We start from the raw sequence: 16,066 nt of genomic DNA, 5'->3' as shown, positions 1-16,066 counted from the left end.
CCATGCTGACCTGGCTATAAGGTAAGTTATGTTGACTTTACAAAACAAATTCCTCGTGGCAGGCTGGTCAGGAAAAAAAATATAAGTAAACGGAATAGAAACATAGAAAACCTACAGCACGATACAGGCCCTTTGGCCCACAAAGTTGTGCCGAACGTGTCCCTACCTCAGAAATTACTGAGCTTGCCTATAGCCCTCTATTTTACTAAGCTCCATGTACCTATCTAATAGCCTCTTAAAAGACCCTATCATATCCACCTCCACCACCGTTGCTGGCGGCCCATTCCACTCTAGTAAAAAAAACTTACCCGACATCTCCTCTGTACCTACTCCCCTGCACCTTAAACCTGTGTCCTCTTGTGGCAACCATTTCAGGCCTGGGAGAAAGACTCTGACTAGCCACATGATCAGTGCCTCTCATCCTCCTTTACTCCAAGGAGAAGCGGCTGAGTTCACTCAACCTATGCTCATAAGGCATGCTCCCCAATTCAGGCAACATCCTTGTAAGTCTCCTCTGAATCCTTCCTATGGCTTCCACATCCTTCCTGTAGTGAGGCAACCAGAACTGAGCACAGTACTCCAAGTGGGGTCTGACCAGGGTCCTATATAGGTGCAACATTACCTCACGGATCCTAAATTCAGTTCCATGATTGATGAAGGCCAATACACCATACGCCTTCTTAACCATAAATTCAATCTGTGCAGTTGCTTTTGAGTGTCCTATAGACTCGGACCCCAAGATCTCTCTGATCCTCCACACTGCCACGAGTCTTACCATTAATATTGTATTCTGCCATCATATTTGACCTACCAAAATGAACCAACTCACACTTATCTGGGTTGAACAACATCTGCCACTTCTCAGCCCAGTTTTGCATTTTATCAATGTCCCACTGGCAGCCCTCCACACTATCCACAACACCTTCAACCTGTGTGTCATCAGCAAACTTACTAACCCATCCCTCCACTTCCTCATCCAGGTCATTTATAAAAATCGCAAAGAGTAGGGATTCCAGAATAGATCCCTAAGGCACTCCACTGTGACTGACCTCCATGCTGAATATGACCTGTTTACAACTACTCTTTGGCTTCTGTGGGCAAGCCAGTTCTGGATCCACAAAGCAATGTCCCCTTGGATCCCATGCCTCCTTACTTTCTCGGTGAACCTTGCATGGGATACCTTATCAAATGCCTTGCTGAAATCCATATACACTATATCTACTGCGCTTCCTTCATCAATGTGTTTAGTCACGTTCTCAAAAAATTCAATCAGGCTCGTAATTCACAACCCAGCCTTGACAAAGCCATGCTGACTACTACTAATCTTATTATACCTCTCCAAATGTTAATAAATCCTGCCTGTCAGGATCTTCTCCATCAACTTACCAACCACTGAAGTAAGACTCACTGGTCTATAATTTCCTGGGCTATCTCTAATCTCTTTCTTGAATAAAGGAACAACATCCGCAACCCTCCAATCCTCTGGAACCTCTCCCGTCCCCATTGATAATGTGAAGATCATTGCCAGAGGCTCAGCAATTTCCTCCCTCGCCTCCCACAGTAGCCTGGGGTACATCTCATCCGGTCCCGGTGACTTATCCAACTTGATGCTTTCCAAAAGCTGCAGCATATCCTGTTTCTTAATATCTACATGCTCAAGCTTTTCTGTCTGCTGCGAGTCATCACTACAATCACCAAGATCCTTTTCCATAGTGAATATTGAAGTAAAGTATTCATTAAGTACCTCTGCTATTTCCTCTGGTTCCATACCCACTTTCCCACTGTCACACTTGATAGGTCCTATTCTTTCACGTCTTATCCTCTTGCTCTGCACATACTTCTAGAATGCCTTGGGGTTTTCCTTAATCCTGCCCGCCAAGGCCTTTTCATGGCCCTTTCTGGCTCTCCTAATTTCCTCCTTAAGCTCCTTCGTAGTAGCCTTTCAACCTTATAGATCTCTAACATTTCTCTGAACCTTTTGTAAGCTTTTCTTCTGAAGGAGAATTGGCAAATCTGAAGGAGGTTGGCAAATTGACTCAATATCTAGTCCCTTTTTATTTTACAAGATTTAATAAAGATTTAGACATAAATATAGGTGACAGGATTATAAAGTTTCCTTGTTGTAAAATTTTTAGTATGTTTTACAGGAAAGAGGAAAATTTAACAGTGTAAGAAAGTCCAGATCATGTTATTGGACAGGAAAATGACAAATATAATTAAATCAGAGAAATGTAATGGAATGTTCATAGGGAACGTAATGAGTTTAAAAAAAGAATTGAATGGTCGATGTTCAAACCTTGGAGGATATGCTTGCAGCTTTTTAAGGTAGTCAAACTACTTAATAACATGATTAAAACAGTGTACAGAATTCTTTATTTTATTAGCTGAGACTTAAAGAATAACACGAGGAAGGTAATGCCAGAAATGTTCTGTACATAATATAAATCAGGTAAATCAGCGTTTGAGTACTCTGCCCACCACTTTCTTGTAAAGATGTGATTGCAAGGGTGCAGTGGAGAGTTAATGAAACAGATTGCATAATGTGAGAATCTTAATATTTGGTCTTTGACTCTGCTACATAATATACTAGTTTTGCGATGTTTTTCTCCCAACTGGATAGGATCAAAGTTATGTATTACTGCGAATTTGTTTAAAGCATTTGCTGTTAAGATCCTCCTTTAATTATGATTGACATACTTTTGAAATTGTGCATGGTTTTCTATTTAAAGGTAGATTTTCATTATTGTGTGAATTCTGAGCAATGAAATATTTTAATTCATACATCTGTTTATGTTTATATTTTCAGTGGTTCTTGATTGAGGCCATCATCCATTCAGTGCCATATTGAAATATTTGACCTGTATAGGAGAATAATTAATCAAGCACATCAAATGAATGCACTTATTTTGTTTTGGTATGAAAATGCATTGGTTCCAGTTACAAATCTGTAAAGAGCTGGCTTTCCTCGTTCCAGGACAAACCTTTCTTTGTCCGGCTGTAGAAGATGATCTGTGCACAGTGATTGTGAACTGTAGTACAAGATAGACATAGATATTGGACTGCTGGAAAATGACACTGGAGAGATAGTAATGGGGTCAAGAACATGGGAGATGAACTGAATAATTATTTTGTATCAGTCTTCACTGTGAAAGACTCAAGTAGTATGCCAGAACTTTTAGAGACATTTGGGAATACGCCCTAGGGTTCTAAAATAGGAAACTGAAGAAATTGTGGAGTCATTAGTAATGATCTTTCAAGAATCAATAGATCCTGGCATGGTTCCGAACGATTGCAAAATTGCAAGTGTTACTCCATCATTAAAGAAGGGAGGGAGGCAGAAGAAAGGAGATTATAGGCAAGTTCGCTTGATCTCAGAGGTGTTGAAGTTGCTTGTTAAGAATGTGGTTTCAGGTTACTTGGAGGCACATGACAAAATTGGCCAAAGTCAACATGGTTTCCTTAAGAGAAAATCTTGTCTGACAAATCTGTTGGAATTCTTTGAAGAAATAGCAAGCAAGAGTATTGGTAGATGCTTGTAATTGGATTTAAAGATGGCCTTTGTCAAAGTGCTTGCACATGAGACTGCTAAACAAGATAAAAGCCCAGGTTATTACAGGAAAGATACTAGCATGGATAGAACATTTGCTGATTGGCAGGAGCCAAAGAGTGGGAATAAAGGGATTCTTTTTGGATCGGCTACCAGTGCTAGTGGTGTTCCACAGGGGTCGATGTTGGGACTGCTTTTTATATGGTGTCTGTCAGAAGGACATAGATTAGGAGAATGGACAAAGAAATGACAGTGTCAGGAAGTATATGGTCATGCACTTTTGTAGAAGAAATAAAAGCATAGACTATTTTCTAAATGGGGAGAAAATTAAAAAATCTGAGGTTCAAGGGGATATGGAAGTCCTTGTGCAGGATTCCTTAAAGGTGAATTGGCAGGTTGAATTGGTGGTGAGGAAAGCAAATGCAATGTTAGCATTCATTTTGAGAGGACTAGAATATAAAAGCAGGAGTGTAATGCTGAGGCATGTGCTCACTGGTATTTAGAAGATGGGGGGGGGGGGATCTCATTGAAACCTATTGAATGTTGAAAGGTTTAGATAGAGTGGATGTGAAGAGGATGTTTCCTTTGGTGGGAAAATTTAGAACCAAAGGGCACTGTGTCAAAATAGAGGTATGTCCATGTAGAACAGAGAAGAGGAGGAATTTCTTTAACCAGAAGGTGTTGAATATGTGGAATTTGTACCACAAGTGGTTGTGGAGGCCCCGGTGGGTACATTTAAGATGGAGATTGATAGGCTCTTGATTAGTCAGGGTGTAAACATTTATGGGGAGAAGGCAGGAAAATGGGGTTGAGAAGGAAATGGATCAGCCATGGTAAAATGGTGGGCCAAATGGCCTAATTCTACTCCTTTGCCTTGTGGTCTAATAGGAAAATATAAGAACTTTTTGTATTCAGCAATAATCTAGGCTGCTAAAACAAAGGCCCTAATTCTGCTCCTATATCTGATAGTCTTAAGTATTTGCAGTTTGAAAAATGTCATGCCTATTTCCTACATGTTTAATAACCTTCTAACACAATTTCAGGTACTGTGTACATAACTAGTTAATTGTATTGATGTTTCAATTTAGTGATTTAGTACCAACACACAATATGCCTTTTTCCAATTAAACAGTATTTCATTTAAGACAAAGCTGGTTTAAGTTTTTGAAAGCTTTGTCCCCATCAATTTTGAGATGTTGGTGTAGAATTAAATGAATAGATTATAGAGTCATTGGATCATATTGACAAATGGATTCATTTTGTTGTGTGGTGAGCTTTGAAATAGAACCAGAGCTGTGAGGATTTAACTGATGCCTTGATGCAATTTATCACAATCAGGCTGGTTTAATTTGCTGTTCTTGGATTAGCATAGCCTTCAGTATGTTAAGCCCTTGAGAAGGTGCAGTGGGAGGTGGGGACTTCAAATCTGCAAACCTTCATAGGCAGAATAATGTTACTGCCAAAAGAATGAACAGGAGGCAGTGATGAATCAGATAGATGGCAGAACCCAAGCACAGCAACTGAAGGGAAACAAAGTAGTGTATGAGCTATTCTGAGTACTGTGAAATGTAATGGCTATAGACTGCTTGGTAGTGCGTGGTATTTGTAAGGCAATGAGGAATGATTCTGTGATGTGCCCTAGACCATAATTATACAAGTAGAGTGTAACAAAAACAAGACTGGTGATCATCTATGTTGGAAAATTTTGCTGGTAGTCGTGGATTGATAGCATATTGTTTGTTACTGAACTAGTAATCGAGAGACATGAACTAATGATCAGGAGACATCTTAAACTGTATCACACCAGCTGTGTCACATAAATTTTGCTAATAAAGTTGTTTGGAACTATAAGGTGGAATCAGTAATGGTGATTTTTAAAGTACTTGATTACCATTTTAAACAAAAACTCTATTTAATATCCCTTAAGAAAGGAAATTGTCTTTTTCACCAAATAAGGGTTATAAGTGACTGACACTGAAATGATCTAGAAAGCTTCAAATTTATCATACACAAATATCAAAATAAAGTATGAAATGAGGTATACGACACTGGCACTACAGAAACCAGATTTGGACATGGGTAGTTAATGGGGAAAAAAAATATCATGATTTGTGAAAAGTTGGTTCAACATACCAGCTGAACATTTTCCCTTGAGCAAATGTCCCAGAATCCTCCATGATTCTTGCAAATAGTCAAACCCACTATCAGTATTAGCAAGGTGATATAAAAATACTTAGCACCCGGAAAAGAGAAACAAAGTTAATGTTTCAGTTCTGGAATCTGAACCTAATCTAAATTAGTTTTCAGTTGCAGAGAAATTGGAGGAGGCAATGGTAGAACAAAAGGAATATGTCTGATAAGGAGAGGCCAAATGTATTAACATAGCAATTAGAAGCACATCATGCTGCTTTGTGCTATAAATTGCTCATAGCAGGCTGTGGAAAATGCCAAGCTGTACTAATGAAGAGAGGAAGACTGAGCCAGGTTGATAGAGTAAGAAAATTATTTTCCTAAAGTTGGACAATTTGATATTTAGTCGGAAAGACTCAATGTGCCCAGCTTATATTAGGCCCAAGAAAATGCCACTGTAGATTACAGTGCTATAAAAAGGATTCACCCTACTTTGGAAATTTTCATGTTTTATTGTTTTACAACATTGAATCACAATGGATTTAATTTGGCTTCTTTTGACACTGATCAATGGAAAACGAACTTCTGTGTCAAAGTGAAAACTGATCAATACAAAGTGATATAAATTAACTACGAAAATAAGCGGATAGTAATTGATTGCATAAGTATTGACCCCTTTAATATGACACACCAAAACATCACTGGTACGGCCAATTGATTGTAGTAAGCGTACACCTGTATCTGAAAGGTCCAACTGCTGGTGAGTCAGTATCCTGGCAAAAACTACACCAATGAAGACAAAAGAACTCTTTTCGTGTCCAAGCAACTCCATGGAAAGGTTGTTGAAAAGCACAAGTCAGGAGATGGATATAGGAAAATTTCCAAGTCACTGACTGTCCCTTGGAGTACAGTTGTTAATAATCAAGAAATGGAAAAAATAAGCACAGCTGTAAATCTGCCTGGAGCAGGCAGAAAATGGAGTGACTGCAAGAAGAGGACTAATTAGGAAGGCCATCAGGAGAGCTATAACAATTCTGGAGGAGCTACAAGCTTCAGTGGCTGAGATGGCAGAGACTGCGCAAGCAACAACTATTGCCTGGTTGTTTCACCAGTCGCAGCTTTATGGGAGAGTGCAAAGAGAAAGCCACTGTTGAAAAAATTCTCATGAAGTCTCCACTAGGGTTTGCCAGAAGGCATGTGGGAGACACTGAAGTCAGCTGGAAGAACGTTCTATGGTCTGATGACAGCAAAATTGATCTTTTTGGCCATCAGGCTAAACGCTGTGTTTGGTAAACACCACATATCATTGAAAACACACTATCCCTACTGTGAAGCGTGGTGGTGCCTGCATCATGCTTTGTGGATGCTTCACTGCAGCAGGCCCTGAAAGGCTTGTGAAGGTGGAGGGTAAAATTACTGCAGCAAAGAAGAATGGGGAAAAATTGCAGTGTCCATATGTGCAATGTTGATAGAGAGCTATTCACACAGAATCAAGGTTGTAAATGCTGTCAAAGGTACATCTACTAAATACTGACTTGAAGGTGTGAGTAATTATACAATCAATTATTCTGTGTTTAATAAATTTAGATCAATTTGTAGAAATCTGTTTTCTCATTGACATGAAAGTCATTAGGCTGAATAGAGATTCAGAACACATTTAGCAGATCAAAACTGATGTAAGTCACTGCAAGCACATGCCTTGGTATATCCCTCCTGATACTAATACCATCAAATGGTCAGAGCACAGATATATTTCAACTTGGTGAAGTAACAACATAGGAGTAAACAATCCTTCAACTGGTGTTCAATATTTGGAACTGTTGGGGGGCAAGCAACGTTTGGAGAGGAATAGTCATTAAGGTCCAGAACTCGTTCAGTGAATAGTTCCCCATGAATTGATTTCAAGATGGGGTTGATATTGTTAGGACAATGTAATAAATTTGAGGAAATTTATAGTGTCCATGAAGGAATTGTAACAGGCAGTTCAGATTTTAAAAAACTAATGTTTTTGCATGATTTTGAACCTTTCTGTTTGAAAACATTAGGGTCCTGTCTTTGATTTCCAGTATGAAGTTGAATTCTAATTTATATAAAATGATTAAAAATGCATCATGGGAAAAGCTATGGAAGTTCAGCAGATGAAATTTTGTTTTTTGAATTCCAGATGTAAATGATGTAAAGTATATATACTGTAGGTTCTTGTGTATTCAATGTTTCAGCGATTTTTGAATAATATTGTAAACATAGTTTGATTACACATTCTTTGTTTACATAATTCATCATGGGTTATATGTAAAAGTACATGAATGGTGTATGTCATTATGCCACTGTGCCGTAAGTGCTTGCCTTACTGAAGTAAAAAAAAACAAAACTAAGAGTAGACACTTTATTGCAGGTTCTGTTTTTTTTCCTTTCAATTAGTTTTATGTTTTGGAGTTACAAAACGTAACAGTGGTGACAAGTAAATGTTAAAATGAACCCAAGTTGACTACTTGCTTGTTGAAATGCAGTGAGATGTTAGAGTTTAAGAGAAAAGAACAGAGCATGGTTTCTTCGGAAATGGAAAGATTGAGCTTTTTTTTTAAAAGAAGGGAGAAAGCAGATGGGTTCATAAACAGTGAGTACCATATGACAATATTTTTTAAAAAAAGCAGAAATGGCTGGTTACATTGGAAAGATACACTTTCAATTGCACAAAAGTTAACTAGTTGATGTAAACTGACTGAATTGAGCAGTATTTTGAAGCAAGTTAACAGCTAATGAAAAGTGAGTAGCAATTTTGTTGAAAACGTTTGGTGTCAAGCATACAGTTTGCTTAGATGTCTTCCTGCTCCATCCAAAGCTGAAATGAGCTTTGCTGCTATCATGAAAGTAATGCAGGAACATTTAGAACTGAAACCATTTTTGATTGCAGAATGCTTTAGGTTTCAGAAGTGAGATCAAATGTAAGTGGGGTCCATTTCAGCATACGTGTCTGAATTAAAGAGATTGAGCATTGTCAGTTCAGTGATGGACTTGATGTATTGTTTAGTTTGTAGAACCTTACAAGAAAGCATTCAAAAGTGACTCGTAGCTGAAGCACAACTCACATTTTAAACAGCAATTGAAATCGCTGTATCAGTGGAAAGCACAGGGGCAATTGAGTTGTAGTCAGGAATGAAAGTGAGTGTGAACAGAGGCCTGCTTGGCCGAACAAATTGTGTTACTGTTGTGGCAGGGGTTCACATACACCAGACCGATGCAGGTTTAAAGATGAAACTTGCAGAAAATATTATGAAGTAGGACACATACGAAGAGTATGTCGGGTGGACAAAAATAAATGGACTGCACAGGGAAGAGAAAAAGATAAAATGTCAAGTTGAACTTTCAAAGAGAACACTAATCTGCTTGCTATTGATTTAAAAAAAGTTTGATAATGATGAGAATGTCACAGGACTGAGTAGTCTTGAGAGTTACAATGTGAAATCTGTTACGTATTCAGGCAACAATAAATATATGAGTTCGGCAAGGGTTTCTTATAACAAACAACACGTTTATTAAACACAGAAAACAAACCCCCAAAAGTAAACAAACACTACCGTAACCGGAAACAGCTGCTGAGCGGCTGTTCAAACAGTTCGTAAAGTGATATTCCAAAACAGTTCTTAAAGTGATATTCCAAAACAGTTCTTAAAGTGATATTGCCAAAAGTTCGATATGCTCACAGTCCATTTAAAAGGAGAGACTTTACAGGACGATTTAAATTCTCTTTCACGTCGCTTGCTTCGATCCCCGACGTCGAACTTCCCACGAAGAATTCACGAAACCAGAACGGCTTAAAGGCACTGACCTTTCCTTCTCCACTATCCTCAATCCTTTCTGGTAAACCCAGGGATTAACACGAAGATAGTCAACGAAATCCTTCCAAATAAGGATCAAACAAAGGTCGCCCCGTTTCACCGTAGAAAGCGATTCTCCTCGATCTTTACTTCCAACCTTGAATCTTCACTCTCCTCTAATTCCCAAACTAACAGAATCATAAAGAACCTGTTGGCATTAACCTTTTAAACTTTAGGCATTAAATAAAAACTTCATCCTTCAACTAAACTGCGTCATCTCTTAAAACACGCAGTGGCATGAAGTCAACTTGGCAAATCCAGCCACGAACTGCCCCTCCTCACAGGGTGGGGTCTACCTTTTATAACCTGTAAAAAAAAAACCCATCACATGATCTCTACTGGCGGGAAAATGACATCATTCCACCATCACAAGACCATCACCTCAAGTCCAGTACAGCTTCAACCCTAGTCACATGACAAAGGCACCACTGTCATGTGTCACGAGTATGTAACAAATCTAGCAATAGACGAGCATCATGGTTCACATCAGAAGTGAATGGCGAATTAACTAAAATGGAATTGGACACTGGCTCGTCTGTTTCAGTCACTAAACAAATGAGTTTGAATGTCATTTCAAAGATACTGATCTGAAGCCTGCAGATAGCCGACTAAATACTTATACTGGAGAAAAAATAACAAATGAGATTTACAGCAGTGAAATACAACAACTAAAAATCTACAGGAGAACCCAGATTTGGAATGCTTAATTGACTTTGGAGGGAGTACTGCCGTATGCAGTACTTGCTATGAAGGTGTTTGATGGAACAGTTTAGAGGGAGCTTTATTCTGTATCTAACCTGCTCTGCATATTTTTAAGGGGAGTTTATGAAGGGAGCTGAGCTAATCTTTATACTGCACTGAAAACGTTTGGATGTATAAAAGTAGCTTTTTTGCTAGTAATAATTTGTTTTTATAATGAAATTTAGTTCAGAAGTTATACTTAAGCTACTTTTCTTTGTTGTAGATTACTCCTTCAGTAAGGGCTAGAAGTTTATCTTTACTTCCCTCTGGAGCATCAAACTCGGCAACTCCTGGGAGTCAGAAGCACCTCACGCATAGTGGACCAGGGATTGTCACCATTACGCACCATAAGTCTCCCGCAATTGCACGGCGTGCCAAGAATCAATGTCCAGGACACCTTCTAGATGTTAAAGAGGTAAGCTTTGAAACTAACATAGGATAAGGATATTTGATATTGTGAAGAATTCATTTTGGTAGAACTTTTGAGAATTTTGTAAGGTAAATTTTTATGTTCTTGCTTAAGTCCAACACAAGAATGATTAGCAAACTGATCATTCCACACATTGTGCTTTCACAGTGGGCCGTTTTCCTTTTTGAGGGTGTGGATACTTTACATTTTTTGGGTATATTTTTAAGCTTGGTCGTACTTCATTTGTCTTATATTAAATGGATTCAATAAAAATTGATCAGGAATTTCCTTATGATTTAAGCAAAATTTAGCCTATCAATCATCTTGATTTTTCCATAAGATATAGGAGCAGAATTTGGCGTTTAGCCTATTGAGATGGCTGAGGGGTATTTTTGGGATATTGGCTATCATTAAACTGATTTAGTGTTTCTTTTTAAAGTTGTTTTGTTTGAACTTTCTATGCTGAAGCCACTGTGTCTTTAAATGACTCTTTAAATTGCTCCTAACTGCAATAGACTGATATAAAACTTGAATTTTAGTATTACAACTGCTTTGAACTCAGCAACCCATATATTCTGGGTAATAACATGAATAAAGGGAGATTTGCTCTGCAAACATAATTGGCTGGTATTTGTTTTATGTGGTTAACCTGGTCTTATTGGTTCCAATGCTGGCAGCGTACTGATTTTGTACTTATGGCTATTCTAGTTTGCAGCCTGTTTTTGTTCACTTTTCTTAGCAGGTGGCCAGTAAGGTGTGTGTCTAACATCTTTTAAACCCATTTGGTACAGGTTAAAGCAGGACTGCACTGTATTGAGAGGTCATTTACTATATCCAGTGTTCCTAGCGCAGACTCTTTTTCATTGGTGAGAACTGATATTAATTGGAAGACTGCTTTGTGGAGCATCTTTGCTCCATCTGCAAAAGGCACTATTTCCCATGGCCAGCTATTTTGAATCCAACATGTCATTCCATCGCCTCCTCTAACTGATACAGCCACTCTCAGGTTGAAGGAGCAATGCCTCATATTCCTTCTAATTATCTCACCTCCATCTAGTGAGGAAGGCACCTCTTCTTGTCCAAGGGGAGTAGACTGAAGCAGTCTGCCTGAAGCTGAGATGAGGAAGATCCTGCCGGAGTCAATCCATGCAAAGCCGTGGGACCTGATAATGTACTGGGTGCTGAAAGACTGTATAGCCCAGCTGACAGAGGTGCTGACGGATATATTTAAAATCTCTGTGGAACAATCCTTTCTTTCTTTTTAAATCTTTTTATTAATTTTTAAGCAAACATAAATGAAACATGAATACAGAGAGTTTCAGAGTACATAGTTAATAGTTTAAATAGACATTCAAATAGATGATAATCAATATGTAATAACCTCCCAAACTCATGGTATTTATGAACAAAAGAAGTAAAAAAAAACCCACCCCAAAAAAAGGAGAAACAAAACACTAACCAACATGGGCTATTGCATAATGTCAAATATATACAGTAGTGCCAATAACTCCGAACCTCCATCCAAATAATTAAGGATAATAAAAGTGAGGTTTAGGAAAAGACAATTTAACTCATGAAAATGTTGAATAAATGTTCTCCAAGTTTCTTCAAATTTAACTGAAGGATCAAAGACAACATTTCTAATTTTTTCTAAGCTCAGACAAGAGAAAGTTTGAGAAAACCACTGAAATATAGTTGGAGGATTAATTTCTTTCCAGTTCAATAAAATAGATCTTTTAGCCATTAATGTAACAAATGCAATCATCCGTCGAGATGAGGGGGATAAACGACTATTATCCGCCATTGGTAAACCAAAAATTGCAGTAATAGGATGTGGTTGATGTTCAGAACTGTTGAAATAATACCGAAAATATCTTTCCAGTAATTTTGCAAACAAGGGCAAGACCAAAACATATGGGTCAATGAAACAACATCAGAATGACATCTGTCACAGGTTGGATTAACATAAGAATAAAATCGAGCAAGTTTATCCTTAGACATATGAGCTCTATGTACAACCTAAAATTGTATTAGGGCATGTTTAGCACAAATAGAAGAAGAATTGACTAATTGGAAAATTTTCTCCCATTGCTCAGTGGGTGTAAGACAATGTTCTTTTTCCCATTCCTTCTTGATTTTTTCTGATACTTCTGGCTGTATTTTCATGATCATATTATAAATGACAGCTACTAAACCCTTCTGACAAGGATTCAGAGCTAAAAAATTTTCCGTAATGTCTGATGGACATAGTTTCGGAAAAGACTGTAACTCATTATTCAAAAAATTTCTAACTTGCAAATATCTAAAAAAATGAGTTTTAGGTAAATTATATTTATTACATAGCTGTTCAAATGACATAAAGCTATCATCCAAAAATAGATCACGAAAACATGTTTATACCTTTTGTTTTCCATAAAACAAAGGCTTGATCCATAAAAGAGGGCCGAAAAAGAAAGTTAGATATTATAGGGCTTGATAAGATGAACTTATTCAAGCCAAAAAATTTACGAAATTGAAACTAAATTCGCAATGTATGTTTAACTATAGGATTAGTTATTTGTTTATTCAATTTAGATAAAGAAAAAGGAAGTGAAAATCCTAAAATTGAAAACAATGAAAAGTCTTGTGCAGATTTACATTCCAAATTTACCCATTGTGGGCAAGATGCTATAGTCGATTCTTGTGTCCAAAATATTAAATATCATATATTAACTGCCTAATAGTAAAATCTCAAATTTGGCAAAGCCAAACCGCCCTCCTTCTTAGGCTTCTGTAAATATTTTTTGCTTAGTTTAGGATTTTTATTCTGCCACAGATAGAAAGATATTTTGGAGTCAATAATATCAAAAAAAAGATTTAGGAATAAAAATTGGTAATGCTTGAAATAAATATAAGAATTTGGGTAATACCATCATCTTAATAGCATTAATTCGACCAACCAATGACAAAGATAATGGAGACCACCTGGTAACAAGTTGCTTAATTTGGTCAATTAAAGGTAAGAAATTAACTTTAAATAAATCTTTATGTTTTTTTGGTAATTTTAATACCCAAATAAGTAAAATAATCTGTGACTTTAAATGGTAAATGTTTATAAATTGGAACTTGCATATTTTATGGAAATAATTCACTTTTATTAAAATTCAATTTATAACCAGAAAAGTTACTAAACTGAGCAAGCAAGAACTAAATAGTAGGAATAGATCTCTCAGGGTCGGATATGTATAGTAACAAATCATCATCAGGAACAATCCATTGTCCTCTTGGTTTCAAGGTCGCAACCATCATTCCATTGCCAAAGAAGGTGACAGTATCCTGCTTAAATGACTATCATCTGGTGGCGTTAACATCAACCATTATGAAATGCTTTGATCAACTGGTCATGGAGCATATTAAGGCCTTTCTCCTGGCTACACTGGACCCTTTCCAGCTCACTTATCATTCAAATTGATCCACTGATGATACAATAGCCTCAGCCCTCCTGTCCTGTCTCACCTGGAAAATGGGGTCTTGTATGCCAGACTGCTGTTTAAAGATTCAGTTCAGCATTCAACACCATCATACCCTGGAAACTGGTGAGAAAACTGTCCTCACTGGGTCTCAACACCTGCCTCTGTGGTTGGATACTGGACTTCTTACAGGTAAGGCCACAGACAGTCCATGTGGGCAGCAATGTCTGTAGTCCCAGCACACTGAGCATTGGCGCTCCCCAAGGCTGTGTGTTCAGTCTGCTGCTGTTCACATTGCCAACGCATGACAGTATTGCAGGATCCAGCTCAAACTGTGTTATTAGGTTTACGGATGACATAACAATGGTTGGCCTTATCACACTGATAATGAGATGGAGAACAGAGGACAGTAAGGATTCATCTGTATGTGTTATCATTCATTAAGTTACCGTGTGTTATGTATCTTACATCCTGACTTTAAGAAAAGTTGTCTTGCTTCAATATATATTATATATGTTATATGTATGTATCTGGTTAAATGACTGTAAACCTCACTTGTCACTTTGTAAACTGAAAGATCCTCAACTTTGACTAAATCCAAAGTTCCTCTCCACCTATTTGGGTATTCCAGTGATACTGTATCTGGATTTTGATAGCTATGGTCCCCTGATCTTCTGGTCATCAATGCCTATCTGAGGCAGGATGGGGAAACATGAATTTTTCATATTTGGCTTGGTTGAGTGTGATTGGGCCAGGATCATTGATGGCAGTTCCAGTTAATGCACTGGATCCAGAAATATTCAGCTTGATGCTATGTTTATTTCTTTTTCATCATGAAAGAAAAAAATCAAAGAAATATCATTGTTCAAATAGCTTTAATTTAGAATGGTGAATTCCCAGATGATTAAAAGTTTAAATTGTAGACTGTCTTAATTAATAAACTACAGAATTATTTGAGAGCACGTCTCCACCACTAACAGACACTTGAAGAAACCTACAAATAAATCTTTGTACTGAAAATAAAGAAATTAAGCTGAAATAGTGAAACATTTAGTTTTACTTAATGAAAATTAAAATAAAACTGAGAGCAATGAAAGATATGTTAGGTAAATTCTTCATAAAGTTTACTCCAGAACTTGGGGAGAGTGTGGGAAATGTCTGTGATCATATGGTAAAATCCATGTAAAAGCCAATCTTCCTTTTTCATACATGTGCTATTTGGTAGGAGTTATAAATTCCAACAGTTGCAATTTAGGTTCCCCATCAGCAAATCAGCGATAATGATTTGCACCTGTTATATTTCTAGATAGTAGTAATTGTGAAGATATAGTTTCAATAAATGTTTCAGGCTTTGAGATAGTCTCTTTGAATATAGAAATGTTATGGAAAATAGAGCCATGAGGAAATTTGAAGGTATCTGCACAGTAATGAAGGTGACATTTTTAGTATTTTCAAAAACGCGTGTCTCTTTGTTGTGAAAAGGATGTTTTTGCTTGTATAACTGATTACCCTGGTAATGCATTCAATTTGGGTGGAGGGGTTAGAAAAGATTGAATTTTTCTGTTGCTTATTAATATTTATCTTCAAAACATTTAGTAACGTCATAAACAGCACTATATATTTTTCTTTAAATTATTATTACCTTGTCATTCTTTTAAGGAATTTTAATAATGGCTTGCTGTTTCCTTTGAGTAGTTAGCCACCTATAATTATCTATCTACTTAATAAGATTTCACCTTGAGTAGAACCCTGATGGGAATTTTTTGAATGAAGCCATTTCTCATCTGATTGATGAGGTATTCCCAGAATAGGGTATTTCACTCATAAGTCTCAGAAAAGTGTTTTGATAACCAGTTAAATTACAATATCAACCCATTGTGGCTAGCAAAAACCTTGAATCTTTGCAAATGCT

At 37.2% G+C, this 16,066-nt stretch overlaps 1 protein-coding gene across 2 annotated transcripts in view; it reads left to right on the top strand.

Annotated features, from left to right (window-relative positions):
• The window catches only part of osbpl10b (oxysterol binding protein-like 10b), a 158,325-nt gene that overhangs the window by 63,089 nt on the left and 79,170 nt on the right, over nucleotides 1–16,066 (top strand). For both annotated transcript variants that reach the window (XM_059945415.1, XM_059945416.1), the window contains one exon: nucleotides 10,520–10,711. In XM_059945415.1, the coding sequence (XP_059801398.1) occupies nucleotides 10,520–10,711 (192 nt within the window). The remainder of the gene's footprint in view (nucleotides 1–10,519; nucleotides 10,712–16,066) is intronic.

This window comes from Hypanus sabinus, chromosome 20 (assembly GCF_030144855.1).
Source record: "Hypanus sabinus isolate sHypSab1 chromosome 20, sHypSab1.hap1, whole genome shotgun sequence".
NCBI classification, from domain to species: domain Eukaryota; kingdom Metazoa; phylum Chordata; class Chondrichthyes; order Myliobatiformes; family Dasyatidae; genus Hypanus; species Hypanus sabinus.
This window is presented reverse-complemented; position numbering and strand designations above follow the sequence as displayed.